Consider the following 17,816-nt stretch of genomic DNA (forward strand, 5'->3'; position numbering starts at 1 on the left):
ACTTCCATCGACTAGCCATTGTACAGTTATTAAATAATGGAAAGGCATTTCTCCATTTTCATATACGTGGTTAATCCATTTTTGAAAAGCAAAAGCATGAAGTAGAGTTACCAGAAGAATTGTTCGTAAAAAGCGTCAAAAATGTTAACAATGTTTTCGCAACTGCCAATTATAATAAAAAATTCCGATCAACTCTTGACTTATAATGTAATTCATTTAAAAAAATTGCTTGTGGTAAAAATAAATCGAACTGACAGACTTTACAGTTAATTAGTCCTTCCATTTGAGAGTGCCTAAATATATACTCAAATATAAACAATTATTAAACATTCGAGTATCAGTCGAAACTGTTCAAAATTTAAAATGATTTCTACCAGACCAAGTCAATTCCAATAACTTTGCCACACCACTTATTTGCCAGCCTTCACAAGAAACGATATATTTTTTCGAACAAAATTAAGCCACAGCTTTCTGGTGCGATCAAAAAAACTTCTTAGTTATTATGTGGTCATCGAACACCACAAACTGTAATTATGACCAGTATTATATGGTTTTTAGTCACGAGCAGCGAACCCAAATAAAAAATTATTGGTGGAGCACCGATGATTATTGTTGGAGTATCGATGGCCTATCCGGCCTATGTTCCACCTATAACCTGCCGATCGCCACCTTTCCCGAAAATCTCTTTTCGGAAACTACATAAATGACAATGTTGTCAGTTGGTAGTTCAACGTTTTCATTTTATCCAATCTACATTGGTCAAATTTCAGTGGCATAGTTCTTCGAGGACTTGTTAAAATTAATTATTCGATTTCTTTATCATTGTATATACGCCGTTGTTAATCTCTTTTTAGGAGGCTTAGTCGACGCTCATGAGCTCGATCGTAGGCATTACTTTCTTAACCTTGCCTTGGTGCAGACCTCGTGTTACACCGCATTAACTTGTTGCCGTCTTCGGTGAAACCTTGCTTATCTTTAACTTAATTTGAGTTTGTACGAATGTGCTTTCATTTTGTTTAGTTCAGCTGATCTGCATGTTCGTACTTCTGTGTTCGTTCGATTAAATTCTTATTTTACTGGATGTACTCCAGTAGTTGAACCCGGTAGGGTTTGTGTAGCTCCGTGGAGCTTCATTGCTAATCATTGACTACCAGCCGTAGAGCTCTGCTTTAACTATGCATGCTTGCATGCCGTGCTTTAAACTATTAGTTACGAACGAACACGCCTCTAACTATTTTCACTATTTCCTTCTTGTAGTTCTCCATGAGAACTCTTAGCTAAGATTCCTCAACGGTAGCAAATAGGTTAGTTATATTCATTTTGCCCGTGTCACCATTGATTGAATTTGAATCTTATTTGATTATTGTGCTGAAATTCATTGTATTATACTTTAGTTCAGCCATTTATAGGTATGATCTATTCTCATCCGTCTGTTCAGATAAGAATCCTCCCCACAACCTCCTCGTTCCGATTGGTCTTCAGCCCTGCTGCTTATTCCTTTTGTCCGGCTGCTGACCTACGACTCGATTCATTAATACGTTTTGTTGCCTTCGGCAATTTGGTGAGAACTAGAGAGGGAGAGAGAGAGACGTTCATAAAGTGAAACAGTGACTTATTCCGTGCTTTAAATATTGTGATCCTTAGATTCCTAATTTTCGATCCATTTCTGATATCTGTGAATTTTTCTGCAGTGCGACCAACACGTCTCTCATCGTTTCCCACTCCGTGAACTTCTTCTTCTTCGTTTTGCGAACCTCTTCAATAAATCTTCAACGCTTTCGAAATTGTTTGATTCCCATTTGTAACTAAATTCCAATAGACTGCGCAGTTTAGGCTAGCGGTTATCGATGGTTTACAAGAGGTTTGCCGGTAATGCGCCACCGATAATTCAGACCCCATTACTCTTAATTGATGAAAATTAGATGCACATGTCAATCTCTCAAATTTTTGGGGGGTTTTTCCGTCTATTTTTTGCAGATGTGGCCACCCACCGTTACGCCACTTATAATTTACCGACCATATATAATTTTTGAAAACGTGTTGTTATAATCGTTGCTGCGCCACCCTTAATTTTCATCCGGGTGGGATTAAACTGCACATAACATGGTTATAGGTCCCGAATAACAGCCAGGAAATGAAAAGCCCATACCAATCTACACAAATATACAGATTCTATCCTCTCTCCCAACATAAAACGCACCCGATAACTCAACTTCGTTTGATCGATAACCCCGAACGGTAGCTGTAATCGCGTCAGAATGTAGCTTGTCCCGAAACAACCCACATCATGCAATACGCTACGACGGGGTCCGTTTCTCCTCGTCAGCAGGTGTCCGAAACCACGACCAGGCGTAAGGACCCGGTTAAGCTGACGGACTGACACTACTCACTCACCGTGAGCGTGAGTGACACATTTGAAATGAGACCGATGACCTACTGACACTCATGAATACTTTTAAAATGTACCCCCTTAGTCTCAAGCGACTCACCATCCTTATTATCAGCATCTCCAACCCAACCAAACCCCACACGCCTACAACCAATCCAATCCCTTTTTTCATCTCCCATTTTGCTTCACATTTCAAATTCTTCTCTCTGGGCAATCTGAGCCACCTCTTGTTTTCTTCCACTCTTCCTAATGGTACGGCACCACCACATCACCAAAATCAGCATGTAGTAAGTTAGGAAGTTTTAAATCCACGCCAATAACTCTCCTCCGACCCCCCAGTGGTCCTAATTTTCTTAAGAACACTCCATGATAAAATTTGTCAAAATATTTCGCCAAGTCTAAATGCGAGTACACCCAATCATAGCCGGTCCCCACTCTGAGTGTTTGAGTTAGGCCAGAGTTTGGTGGAGATGCTCTGGTAACTGGGACAAGCAAGAGCGATTTCGTCTGAAACCGTGTTGCTTTACGTTGAGAAGGTCAGCTATCTTCATATATTGAATTACCTCATGTCAATGATCTAAAAAACCTTTAGAGCATGCGATATTAATGCCACCAGATGAAAATTTTGGGGTTTGCCTCTCGCATTCCCTTTTTAGATCGAAGTTAGACCCATCTCGAGGTAACTAGGAACGTTTCTTTCTTTCAATAATGCCCTCCAGAGCAGTCACTAGGTCATTCATCCGTTTTATGAGGATCTGAAGTTGTCGCCCTTGCACCAGTGGGACATTCAGTCCGACGACACATACTTTCAGCAACATCACAGGACTTCATTCAGCCCATGAGCCAAAAATGTCGATAATTCTTGGAAATTCTCAAGGGACGGTGTTTCATACTCAATTTTCATTATCCCCACCCCTCTGGTAGTTCCCGAGAACTCCAATTTCGTTCTTCAGTCTTGAGCAAAGAAATTTGGGTTGCTAGATACTTCTTTGAACGGCGCTCCTGGCAGTTTGCACATGCCCTGGTCCTCTCTAATGACGGCATTTTTATAGGGGAAATCAATGTCGTCATTAGAATTTTGTGGAAGAAATCAGTGAAAAAACAGTCATCTTTTTGGCTATTCTGTAAATTTAAGTAAATTATAACAGAAAATATACATGTCAATCATCAGGAAATATTAAATTGATTCTTGAAGCATAATTGAGAATGAAATTGAATAATGATTAAATTAAGAAAACTTATTAGCAATAGGTATATAACAATTTATGAGAAAAGAGACAATTGGTATGTACAAGTTTACCAGTCAACTTGTGCATCTATCTGTCAACTGCAGTGTTTTTCCAGAAAGTGACAAATAAATATATTATTAGCCCAACCACTTTACAGTCTAATGCATGACACTCAATGACTATAATAGCAATTTCAGCAAGATGCTTATTCGATCTATTTTCTCATTCCTCAGACCATTGAGAATCATGCAGATGGTGGGGTTGTTTATTGAGTCGATCTGAACAGTTCCTGATAACTCCTCTTATCTCCTAATCTCTTATCGTTAAGGTCACCATAGATAAGTTAGCCTCCCTGAGTTAGACTTCAGTCGAAACTAGCCTCTGGTGGTCAAACCTTGTCTCGTTATGGTATGGTATCTTATAAGTAGTTTATATTGTAGTAGTTTAGTTTCGAGAAGAATCACCGATGTTTTAGAAAAAATAAAGTTTTGAAGTGGTCCTTATGTGCCACTGCCACACGCGTATCTGCTGTTCTCGTGCCCCATTTCTAAACATTCCCTTCGGGAACCGAAGGGAACATGCTAGAAGTTGGAGAATTGTACTATAAGCCAACTATTATCATTACATGAAATTGGTCTTCTAAACTCTCCTAAATTTACACGCAACTTCTAATGAGGATCTGAAATTTTGAATTTCATTCCAGTCTAATGAATTTTCATTTTCAGTCTAATCTCAATAGTGATGTTTAAGACATATTTTGAAAGTTGATACGGTAATTGTTGAAGATGATTTTTTATTTGAACGATTTGTATCATCCCCAGGAAATTCACTACAACCCATAAATTATAACAAGGCCGACAAAAAAACGCGGCTCAGTTTGATCCAGGGATTTTGCTTCAATTCGTCCTTCATACCACCAGAAATTTTACTCGGATCACTGGGGTGCGGTGAGTAAAGGAGATAAGTCACTTTATCTGTACTTCATGGAATTATAGCAATATTGCTATAATAATAGAACTTACTGGCTCAAATAGATCGATGGATTTGAAATGCATTGAATCAATTACTTTTGCAATTTAACCTTGAATGGTAGCTATTTAATTTATGGAAAAGATGCACGTTTTTAAGACAACCTTGATAAAGGCAACGAGAAATTTAGATAACAATTTCTAAAAATTAGACCAATAAAAAATGGTAGAAAAGAAATAGAAAAAAGATATGATTTTCACGAATTTTCCTACAAAAAAGCCTATTGTATTTCCGCATTGCTTTATTTTTTTCAGATAGTCAAGCATGACGTATTCTTCGAAAATGTTCTTAAATATATGTCAATTTATAAAATGAGCAAATTAAAGTTAAAATAAAATTCGCTCAAAATAATGCGACAGTAGAGAAAAAGTCATAGCAAGGATAAATATATATTTTCTTGCCAGACAATCATTGAAAATAATTCGAGTTTTATAATATAGATAAGGATTGGAACTACACCAACTTCACAAACGAGTGGTTCTATGGCTTTTGGATGCTGATTAAGAAAAAAGTATAATTTCAGTAATGGAAGATTATCTCCTGTCCGACTGGTAAAATGAATCTCTTTGAAAAATGAATATATATTTGAAATTTCAATAAATGATATTGTTACAAATTGAAAATATAATTTAAAATGTGCACATGTCTTAAGACAAAAAACAATGGGAGAAGGAAGATCAATATTATCAAAAAATAGATGGATAATATACTCGTATATATACAATGTAAAGAGATACAACAAATCATGATTTTCTTTAATTTTCCCCTAGAAATATAGTTATAAAATTCATTTCATCTAAGGTATGACAAACTGTTCGGAAATGTTCACTAATATAGGGTAATATATGAATAGGCCTGCCACTTTAAGTAGTAGGAACAAAGTTTATTTTCTTCAGTAATTTGAGATGACATGTGAGTAGAAAGCAGTTGAGAAAATTCACAGAAATTTAAAAATCCGAATTAACTAAAGAGATAACTAAATAACTCTGGAATTGTAATTAATTCTAGGAATGTCAATATATTGCAGATTTGTTGGCCAATGGTAATGATTTACACAATAATATTTCGGATCACTCAACCGAAATAAGTAATCTCGTGATACAAGTAGAATAAAATTAAGCTCAAATTAAGTTGAATAAAACTCAAATTAATAACTACAGCATATTGGAGACTGCTTGTACAAGTATATATTATCTTCAAGAAATGCTCCCCCATTAAAAATATTATTTTCATTTATAACATTGATGAAGACCTGAACAATTGCCTCCATAATGCATCAAGAGTAATGCGTATATCGGAATATTTCGATAATTCTGTTCATGGTTTCGAAAAAAAAATAATTTTTACTATATTACAGCAGAAGAGAATCAGAAGCTGCAAATATTTTCTAAACTTGGAAAAAAAAGTATTTAGTTCCTTTTTTTTGTAAATTTTTTTATTTTTTTGTGTGTAATATTTTTGTGTAATATGTTTTTATCAACTGTAACTAATAATTCAGCATTGATTAGCAAAGATGATCATTCATTCACTTAAAAGAATTTGTAAAACTTTCATCAACTCTAAGCACTAAAGAAGTATCCTCAGCTCAGCTCAACTGTGCCGGCACATATTGTAATCCCAGGTGAACTCAGATTAATGTGTTTATAGAAAACCGATCAAAACCGAAAACCTTTAGCCAAGAAAACCGATCAAGGAATTTCATGGCTAAACAAATAAAACAGATTTAAGTAAATATGCTGATTATCACACGGTTGGACTATATAAGGTTGACCTACGAGAAGTTCCGTCTTTCAGTTCAGCTTTATTGTCACGTCACTGAGATCGAGAAACGTAAACAAACCCGTCATTCTCATGACGGAATGGTTGACTGGTTCGATTGCATTTCGGTGATTGGTTAATGCCAGTGACGTCACTGAAATCAGTGACGTCACAGGAGAACAACGTTCTACATCCGCAAAAATGAGCTTCTCATGTGTCAACCTTATACTAGTTCAACCATGGATTGTAGCTCAACCTGGGGACTAACAATGAGTTACTCTGCTTATTGATTAATTAAATTGGTCAAACATTGTCTAGTTAAAAGGAAACTGTGTTGTGTGCACTTAGATAATTTTATCAAATTTGAAAGGCTTCCACTGCCCACTGCATGCAAGAGTTACTGCATGCCACTCAGAGGAAGGTTCTCTTAGGAGGCCATGCCTGGTAAGTACGGACGGCCAGTTTTCCATGCATAACGTTATTGGAACCAAAACTCGCACCATATATCATATAATTAAAGGTATTATTTGCACCGATCGATTTTCGTGACGATACTACTACACTACTTTATATTCCTTCACTCTAAAAATATTGGCTCTTTCAAAACAATAACATCAAGAATATTACAAATTTTTCCGAACAACTGCATCATCTTCCATCATCATTTGTCAGAATTAAAAATGATAAGTTAAATAATAGTATGTATTGTTTTTAAATTTCAGATAAATAAGCGTCCCACACCAGCCAGCTAGAATGGCTGCCCTCACACAGACCATCTCGTTAGTGCCAGGAATTGAACTGGGAATGCAGTGGGAAGTGGGAATGCAGCGACAAGCAGCAAGGGCAGACATATGCTGATTACTTTGAACAAACGAAGCAGCAATATGAAGACCGTCATGCTGCCCTGGTGGCAGAAAAGAACAATAGATTTAAACTCCCAAAGATTGGACTATCCACATGGTTAGCGGAAAAGCTATCAGAAGAACCATCAAAGTATGATGTAACTCTAATGTGTTCTTTTCTGTGTGAGATATTCAAGTTAAAAGTATCATACACGCACGTTGGCCATGTGAGAAGTCTCAGTCAACTAGAGTGCCTCCTGAAGGAGGCCAAAAACATAAGAAATGCTGTTATGCATGAAGTCGCTGACGATGCTGTCAACCCTATGAAGTTTGATGAAATTGTCAGAGCCATGCATGATGTGATAGATGAAGCTGGCAACGTGTACAGCATCCCTGCTGATGAAGTCACAAGTTTCAAAACTCAGATAGATGGGTTATGGGATGACGTGCGCACAGATAATGAAAAAGCTAAGGCTTATTGTCGCTTCTTCCTGCAAACTTATGGAAATAAAGAAGCCAAAGTCATGTGGGAAGAGATGTTGTCCGAAGAAACTCTGCTATTCGGTGATGATAAGGTTGAGCGCTCTAAAGTTTTTTATTCCTTGGAAATGTTAGTCCAGAAACCAAACGCACAACCAAAAGACAAGATCTCATACACAGAACTTCTCTGTGAGGACACCAAAAAGTTTGTAGTGGTCATTGGTGTATCTGGGTCAGGTAAATCAACACTGGTGAAAAACTTGATGATACAGTTCCATAAAATCTCGGACACCGAAGTGGAGATGATTAATTTGAGGCATCATAAAGTGATCCTCTATTATGAGTGCAGGAATGTATCGATTGCAGAATTTAATGACGTTGTTAAGGAAAATTTCGAGAAGGTGTGTCAGAAACTTGGCCATGAAACTGTCATTGAAGGAATCACTGAATTGAACCCTGTAGTTCTAGTTGATGGTTATAAGTACAAAAAGAAATCCATCTATATTTTTGAATTCATGATTCAGTCTCCCAAATCATTTGGAGCTTTAATTCAAAATAACCTTCATGAAGAACATGGATTGATCATACAAGTTGTGCGTAAAAATGCTAGTTACGACCTCCAATTGAAGGAAACTAATTATTTTCATAGTAAAGTAATTATATTGGATAATAGAAGATTTAGTTCCTCATAAAGTTACTGAGCGATGTAAGAGGTTCACGAGTATTTTGTTAAGCGTGCAGATTCGAGTTCGAAAAATATTGTTTCAATTTTATTTTTCTTCGCACAGTCTTATATGTTACAAAGTAAAAATTGTCCGATAGCTTATTCTCGGCAAATAAAATCATTTTAACTTTTGATTTTCGACATGATGTAATAAATAACTAGGCTTAAATACATATTTCCATAAAATTTTCATTGGTTTGAGTTCAGGTTTTTGAATTTCAATGGAATTTGAATATACAGCCATATCAATAATAGCTTTTTGGTCTATTTATTTGAATCGAAAGATATCATTTACGATGTTGTAATATTATAATGCGATAGGTGGGATCATCAGTTAGTTTACAGGCAGCAAACTAACCGATCTTTCAAACAGCACACAGGGAGTCCTGACATACGTGCTGATGGAGCTGTGTGCGGAAAACAACTACAAAGTCCTGAAACCTAACTGGGATCGCATGAAGGAAGCTGCAAATGCGGCATTAGCTGACAAGAATTTCTGGCAGCAAATCCTGCTTAGCAGCCCGCACTCCCAGCTTGTAGCTGAAGAGACTGCCAGAGTCTACAAGACTCACAGCGACGTCTGGAACATTGGCTCGGGTAATCGTTTTATATTATGATTCATGTGATTGTAGCAATAGGGTCGTCCTCAAAAACTTTTTTCTTTGAAAATGAGTTCCTACCTCAAAAACGGGTTCGTCTAGATGCCTAAATAATATCCTCAAAATATTTTTCATATCGGTTAATATTTAGAGGTCGCTCAATGGTGTCAAAGGTTCACCCCTATGGCTCAGGGTCATTGGGTCCGTAGAGTGAACAAATAAACGGGTCTGAACATGCTTGAACAGTAATTTATTGTCCAGTCCCAACCGGAATGACTTGATTACATTTCAGAGTGCGTTGTGCAGTGCGTACCTCTGACAGTCAGTCAGTCGTGTTCAGCCACGGATTGTTGAAGGTTGAGATAAGCAATGGTGACTGTCACACGTGCGAAGGGGGGATATTCTGCGTCTCCTTCTCCCACGTTGATGGAAGCAAAGCTTCCTTCCTGCTAGGAAGGAAGAATTTCCTGCTAGGAAGTTCTGGCCGTTGTCCACTTCCATCATAGCAATAGTGCTACTTACGCTGACGTCTTCAGGGATGTCAACTTTGAAGTCCTCCAGTTCTGGGAACGTGCAAGGATTCCAACAATGCGTCCCGATAACATTTTAACAAAGCTGGAAAAGATCAAGCAAGAACACCATCAAGTCAAGAATAATTGTAACCAGGGAATCCAAGGCCCAGACCGAGAGGAAGTCCGTCTTCAAGGAGGAACTGGAGTGGGTCTTCGACGTGGCCCACAAGGATGCGCCCTCGATCATGAAGATTGAGGAAGACATTGCCTTCCTTGTCGCGCAGCGGCAGCCTGGCCGCCCGAGGTACATGGGAGGTATCGATGCCGAACTTGCCCATAAGGAAGAGCGGAACTGTAAACGGTGGCAAGGGCATGAAGAGCGCTGTCATTGGGCACAGCAGCTGTCAACGTTGGCTTCTACTGCCATGGACCCAGGCGACTTGTCCTCCACGTCATGCAGCGCTAAAGCGGAGGAGAAAGAGGAATTCCATGTGCAACAAGAGCAGAGAGTTGTTGGGACAAGCGTTAGTCCACCGATGAGGGCGAAGAACGTGATTACGCCAGGCTTGGCAGCTTCCCTTGACCGAACTAAGGTGAGCAATAGAGGAGCCGTGTTCCTTCTTACCAAAGCAGCTCGAGACTTTGGCCACAAACCAGAAGATGTTAACAATCAACTGCTCCTCAATTCGCCGACATTGGCAAAAGCACCGATCCATGTACGCCTCACAGCTTAAGGCGGACTTGAAGATGAGCGAGACAGTGGTGATGCATTATGAAGAAAAGCTAATGCAGGAACTCACGAATAAGAAGCACGTGGACCGTCTACCTGTCCTTGTCAGCGGGAAAGGAGCCGTACAACTCCTCGGTGTTCCCAAGCTCGCCAACGGTACGGGGAGGGTACTGAGCAATGCCGTCGTCGCGCTTCTGCGGGAGTTGGGGATTGAGGATCGTGTGGTGGCGGTTTTTCGATAGAACGGGATCAAACACCGGGAACATCCATGAACTTATCGTCGGCGCAGCATTCCAGGCGGTCATGGGAGGAACATCGGGCGCACTGTTGAGGGTTACAGGCCCAATAGGAGTTTCTGGAGTTTTGTGGGAGTTTCGAAATTTCTACACATTAAGAACTCTCCATAAGGAAATCAGAGCGTGATGTAGAGGCATGGGAAAACTATATTTGAATTTTAGACCCACTGTGAACAACCCCAATGTTTAGGCCCGTTTCTTTGTTCACTCTATGGACCCAATGACCCTGAGCCATAAGGTAAAACTTTGACACCATTGAGCGACCACTATATATTAACTGATTTGAAAAATATTTTAGGGATATTATTTAAGCCTCTGGAGGAACCCGTTTTTGAGGTAGTAACTCATTTTCAGGAAAAAAAGTTCTTTGAGGACCACTCTATTGTAGCAATACAACAATAAATCTCATTCAGATGTCTCAAAATTTGACATGCCATTGGCCTACATTTTTTCAACATTTCTATCAATCACCCGATGTGAGACAGTTAAAATATGTAAATGTATAGTTTTAATCGTGTCCAATATAATCATTAACCATGGTGAAAAAATTTCAAATACATTTACGCTGCCATTCAAAGGTATATATTGGTTTGCTTGAATAGAAAAATTAACTTGCATGAAAATCATAAGTCCATCGCCTGAAAATTCGTGTTTTCATCGCATGTAAAGAATGCAACGTTGTATTAGGATCAATCTAATGAAAACTATGACTGTTACTTGAAAAAACCGTACCATATTGCAGTTAGCGCATATGTTACTGTGTACGAGTATACGATTTTTTTTCAAGAGATTCTTCAACTTCCGAGAACTGATTCATTCACCGCCAGGCCGCGATGCCGACACCATTGCGCTGCTGCTGCCCTACCAGCAGCCCGCCACGCTCAGCGTCAGCCTCCTGGACGCCCCAGCGCCCGAGTCCTGGCGTCAGGTGGCTGCAACGTTCAGGGGGGTCCTGGAGCTGCGACTTCTGAGTGAACGCGACACCTCGCTACCATGTGACCACATGGTCGAGGCCTTGAGCTCATCGAGGTGCTTGGTTGTAGCCAAACTTATCTCTAAGGGAGATAAGTTTCTAACCGGGGATAATTCATCTTGGTGTAAACTAAAGGACATTTACTATACCCCTTTGCTCAAAGATGATAAAGATTATTTTTTAAAAATTTGTCATTGCTTGCCTATTTTCTTTCCGGGCAGATGTTCGTTGTCAACATTCTCTGGCCGCGTCAAGGAAGCAAGCAGCATCCGATCTCTAGGAAAATTCGCGACGCCCGAAACTGAGTTCTTCGTCGTTACAGAACCGCACGTCAATTTGACGCCGCTACAATACATGCACCAAGAGCTGTGTGCGTGCAGATATTATGAAGATCAAGTTGTACATATACACGCGTATTTTTTCATTCTCGCGTCGTTCTTCTTTTCCTTGTTTTTCTTTAGTTTCTACTTTCTGATCATGAGCGTACGTACAAGTTTCTATCATTCATACATTGGGCATATCCCTGTAATATCACAAACTAACTCGTCCAATATACCGCGGGAATAGCGCATATTTCACTTACGCGAATGTATGGTCTGCAATTAAGCTAGAGTAACATATGGAAGCCTAGCCTGTCGCTAACCTATCGCTTACCTATCGCTGTTCACTTCAGTTTTCCTTGCATATTCTCAATAGTTCCTGGTAAAATAAAAGCAAGAACATTTTCTATTAGGTCTACAATTTGCTCATGAGGTCTTACTTCTCAGATCTCATGTTAACACTCAATGCTTACTTCTCAGATCTCATGTTAACACTCAATGCTTACTTCTCAGATCTCATGTTAACACTCAATGCTTACTTCTCNTGAAGGAAAATATTTGTGACCGAACTAAGAAGGCAAAAAATTACCTTGGTTTCGCTCATGATCAATAATTAAGGTAGACATAATTCACCGAGATTGTTTATTATGACTGCAAGAGATCCTACAGTATCAGATGACTTTTAATATCACATAACTTTTAACATGTTTATTCATTAATCTGGTTGATTTTGCGCATCAGTTAGAAAAACTCTAACTATAATAAACTGAACGAAGCACCCATTTACACGCAATTTCAGAAACGCTTGCTTGTGATTGCTAGTACACAGTTTCATTGTCACTCTCATTAGCCGTTTATCAACTTAAGTTAGATTTTGATAATTCGATAATATATTACGGTACATCCGGTCATTTACTGAATCCATCTTTTCCAGCTTGTACATGATTCGCATTGCATTATAGAGAATGCTACTAGTTCAACTTCAACTTGATTGTATGTTTCCTCATCCATCTTGGATCCTACACCGTGTAGAATAGAAATTAAAATTTGGCTCAGTCATTTGCGCTCTATAATATAATTAATATCCCCATTAAGGTTGAAGTGGCTGGAGGTGCGTGACTGCGAGTTGACTGAAGCGCAGCTGCTAGAGGCGGTAGCTGTGATACAAAGCAAGGGCCTCAGGACGCTCTTCCGGGGCAAGCAAATCCATGGGGGCCCCAGCCGAGTGCTGACTATTCGGTAAATAAATCTAGCCTATTAATGTCACTTACTAATCCTATCGACATAGCCGGTCGACGAAAATAATGTTGTCTTCTTAGCGCCACTTCGAATTGCGTCATTTTCCTTGGAGTTCAGCAGGATTTGTTGACTTCCGACTCAGACATTTTATTGCGTTCGAGTCACATCGACAATAATTCTGATAAATCCGTTATTACTTCAATCTGTTGCATTTGGAGCTGAAAAATAACGTTATTCCCGTAAAAAATAAGGTCGTTTTGAATGAACAATTTTTGACTTAAATCTACGTTATTGGCAACTATTATTTTTCTTCGCGAATGGAATACAATGAATTCCGTAATATTATAACACACGTTAATAAGCGATTCTGACGACATGACTGGTAGGTATACGTACATCTTGAGACTTTTAACTTCCAAGGCTTCTGAAAATTTAAAAATTATTTTTTGGAAGCAATTTCGTAAGCCATTGATATTTTTCAAACCATTACAGAGAGAAGAATTACGCGTTCATTCTAACCGATGTACCACCGCTGCTACCGCTGGCAGAACCAAGCAGGTAGGTAGGTACCCACAATTTTTTTACCTAAATATGACTAAACCTTGTCTGAACCTCATGTCAACTCACCCGAAACAAGATATTTCCCTGGAGAATAGATGTAGCTTGCGTGATGCAAGATATGATTACATGAAATGGAATTTAAGTAAAAATGGTAGGAATTGCCTGAAATATGAATAATTTCGAATCCCAACGTTAAGCGTGAAGAACTTGAGATCCGAATGACTTGATTTCTCTGTAGACCATATACGGTTTAAGTCTACCTTTGTCTTTGAGATGATAATACACAAGGTAATAATTGGGCGGAAAATCATAAGATTATCTTATAATATAGCAGGTTTGAGGCAGCAACACCTCACAAGTCAAACGCCAGTCTCCCCAAGGCCCCCGCCGTCGGTGATGAGAAGGCCCTACTGGCCTCGTCATGCGGGGACCTGGACGCCGTGTACAGGAGTCTGTACGCCCTGAACGTTGTGCTGCCGCACGCGCTGCGCTTTGTAATGGAGAAAGAGTGCGCGGACAAGCCTCAGCAGGACACTTACGCGGAGTATTTGTTATCGCAGTGCAGACATCCAGTGTATCGCGAATGGCTGGCTTCTAGAATTAGAAAATCACCCGTGAGGGTGGCTCTTGAAAAACATGAATGTGACGGGATAGATCTACGGCCATTCGATGTTCTCCCCTTAATCCAGCTGGTTTCCGAACTTCTAGATATTAGATCAAGTCGCTTTGCCGATGCGACCGAGCGTGCAGGAGATTGCAAGAACGTCATCGCTCTTCTGCAAAAAGTCCAGGACCTCAGAGTTAAGGTTCACTCGGAAATGTGCAAGGATCCTTCAGAACTCTTTGGGGTTCCTGAAAAGATTAATGAGGTTACAATTGAGCTGATTAGTGAGGCTGCTAAACTGTACCGAGTGCCAGATGTGGAAGCGAAGCAGGTGGATGATACATGTAAGTCCCTTGAGGATAAATACAACTATGATGTGAACCTGGATGATGACGCTTTTGCATCGTACCGTGTATTGAAAGAGAACATGACGTGGAGAGACCAACTCCTCCTAAAAGATGTTTTGAAAAGACGTAATTTCTTGTCATATGAATTTCGATCTGATTGGGTTCATCGTCCGTTTAGAAATTTACATTCATCAATCTATGGATCAGATATACCTGATTGCATCCCAGACCGCACTTGGAATTCCATTTATAGTGGGATAAAGGGCATCTTCATTCGCTTCAACTGCCGTGACAAGAAAATCTGCAGTTTTTCCGACGTTGTTGAGCAAAATTTCCCCAAGTCTTGCAGCCAAATCGGAGCTCATAACGTTCAGTATATTCTGACCAAACTGAATTCTTTAATTCTTGTCGAGGCCTACGATGAAGCCAATGCAACTTCAAGCGTTGCCGTTGAAGAAATGATCTACAAATTTTACAAATTTGACTGCGAATTTGTCATCACAACGCGGCCTGACCCATCGCAATCTGGCCTGACTGCATCTCAAAGAAATTTCCTTGAAAGTGGCCGCATTGGAGACGGAATGCTATTACCCTTCGCCTTGAAATATCTGGAGAAAAAAACAACCTTGAAAATACCCTGAAAACTACCGCCGCTTCTAGACGAATATCCCTGCACTTGTCCCATATCCTGCATCGTCTAGACCTTGCTCCTCATTATTATAAATGATGACTGTACTGTACTAGTACCTAAATTATACCGATGGAAATCAATTAAGTTACAATATACAAGGATAATTGCTCCAGAAAAGAGTGGGGACTCGAGATTGAAGTTTGTTTCTGGTTATCCTTGCCTGGCTTGAAAAATAATAAGAAGTAAAATTATGATTTAGAAATCTTTTCACTAGTAAAAGTAGTTGAAGAAATATGAGCTTCTCGGGCAAAAAATAATGGAAAGAACGGATATAACTGGGTAATTAAGAATTGGTGAATTTAGAATTTAACTATTTGTCATTAGTTTAGCTGCAAAAAATTTGTTCAGTCCCCGGCGCGTTTTCTGCAGTTATTCCTCTTGGAAACTTAAACGCAAAACCTTTAGTGATTTCAATTGTCGTACATCAGCTGTCCATTCGTTATCATCAGATGGTTCTTTGCGGATTGTTGGTTCGAAATGCATTGAAGGGAAGCTTTTGTGCATTTGCTGTGTTAATACTTATCTCAAGATTAAGCGATTGCGAATGGCCTTGATGCACAGTAAAGTGATTAAGTTTGATGTTGTAAAATTAATCTGTTAACTGTCCATGAGAATTCTCCGTACATGAATCAGAACAGATTAAAAATCCCAGATTATGATCACTGAGTTTTCTAAATTTTTGGGATGCAGTTGAGTACTGCATGTATTGACCATAATGTTGCTGTGAAATTCGTCGCATTTTTACACGGCAATTACGAACCGTTTTCATTCAAGTAATATATTTAAGGACTTCCCGTATTTTTTATTGCATTAATGAACTTCATTATTAACTCTGATATTGTTGACAACTGCTTGATTATTTTCCCAATTGCCATTTAATATTTTCTTAAATGCAGTTAAGAATTGCAATATATAATTTTATGCAGTGAAGAGCGGTCTTTATTTACTGAAATCCTGTTTATAAATGTCTTAATTTTCTATGATGCAGTTAAAAACTACCTTTATCTACTGAAATGCTGTTTATAAATGCCTTAATTTTCTATGATGCCGTTAGAAACTGCCTTTATTTACTGAAATGCTGTTTATAAATGCCCTTATTTTCTATGATGCAGTTAAAATCTGCCTTTATTTACTGAAATGCTAGTTGTTAAATGCATCAATTTTCTATAATGCAGTTAAAAACTGTCTTTATTTACTGAAATGCTGTTTATAAATGCCTTAATTTTCTATGATGTAGTTGAAAACTGCCTTTATTTACTGAAATGCTGTTTATAAATGCCCTTATTTTCTATGATGCAGTTAAAATCTGCCTTTATTTACTGAAATGCTGTTAATAAATGCATTTTTTCCATAATGCGGATGACAACTGCTAAAAATGCTGTAAGGGTGTTAATGATTGCCTTCAGTTACTGTAGCGGGCCAGCATTGGCCGCTCTATTAGTTTTCTTCAGCTGCCGCACCTCACTACTGGAGACTGTAGAGAAAAAGTTTGCGTTGGTAGTTTTCTCGGGAAGCGGCGGATTGCTAGTAAGGAGCCTACCTTTGCCTGACCTACCATACGTGTAATGTCTATATATATCTGTATTTAATGTCTATATATTGTCTGTACTCGTAAACCTATACGCATTTAGTTTATAGTCCCATGTTGTGGCTGCGGCTTCTCCAAGAAATTTTAATATACCATGTGGCCTCTGAAGAATCACGGATCCATTTTGATTCATCCTCGTACTTCAGAGCCCGCTTGCAGAGACCCAGTAACTTTGTGTATGAAACGTAGTTCTCCCGCTACATTACTATAACATTTATTCGAACTTCCTTTATAATTACTACTAGAAGGTTAGCCTGGTTTTACCTGATATAAATCTACGCTGCAATTTTTAAAATGCAGCAATCCCAAATTCTGTAAGTGAGAATAAAATAAATGCGTGATGAATTGAAAAGAGTCGCGTTCAAAAAAAAACATTATACATAAAACTGTCACAAGACTCTTGCTTAAAAAAAATTGTCAATCCTCGAATAAATAGGCACTGATTTATATACCAAATTTCCCTTTTTTATCAAATTCCTTCATCTAATCATTTCTGATTCTCCTACCACGAATAAATTTTCAGGTTCAGGTAATATCATGACACGATAAGTATCCTGGATACGCGCCCCAACAGCCCCTATATACAATATCCCGACACGATAAGTATCCTGGATACGCGCCCCAACAGCCCCTATGTACAATATCCCGTCACGATAAGTATCCTGAATAAGCGCCCCTAACAGCCCCAATGTACAATATCCCGACACGATAAGTATCCTGGATACGCGCCCCAACAGCCCCTATATACAATACCCCGACACGATAAGTATCCTGGATACGCTCCCAACAGCCCAATATACAATATGCCGACACATATAAGTATCCTGGATACGCGTCCCAACAGCCCCTATATACAATATCCCGACAGTATAGGTATCCTGGATACGCGCCTCAGCAGCTCCTAT

At 39.0% G+C, this 17,816-nt stretch overlaps 1 protein-coding gene across 1 annotated transcript; it reads left to right on the top strand.

The window, feature by feature from the left end:
• The first annotated feature begins 4,432 nt into the window (after window positions 1-4,432).
• On the top strand, window positions 4,433-17,349 carry LOC108681870. Its single transcript, XM_047879719.1, has 8 exons — window positions 4,433-4,565; window positions 7,128-8,208; window positions 8,825-9,048; window positions 11,416-11,617; window positions 11,783-11,929; window positions 12,977-13,120; window positions 13,613-13,678; window positions 14,013-17,349. Exons 2-8 carry the CDS (start codon window positions 7,415-7,417, stop codon window positions 15,271-15,273), a joined length of 2,838 nt encoding a protein of 945 aa, XP_047735675.1. The 5' UTR covers window positions 4,433-4,565; window positions 7,128-7,414; the 3' UTR covers window positions 15,274-17,349.
• The last annotated feature ends 467 nt before the right edge of the window (window positions 17,350-17,816 follow it).

The sequence above is a fragment of the Hyalella azteca genome, unplaced genomic scaffold, assembly GCF_000764305.2.
Source record: "Hyalella azteca isolate HAZT.00-mixed unplaced genomic scaffold, Hazt_2.0.2 contig3653, whole genome shotgun sequence".
NCBI lineage: Eukaryota > Metazoa > Arthropoda > Malacostraca > Amphipoda > Hyalellidae > Hyalella > Hyalella azteca.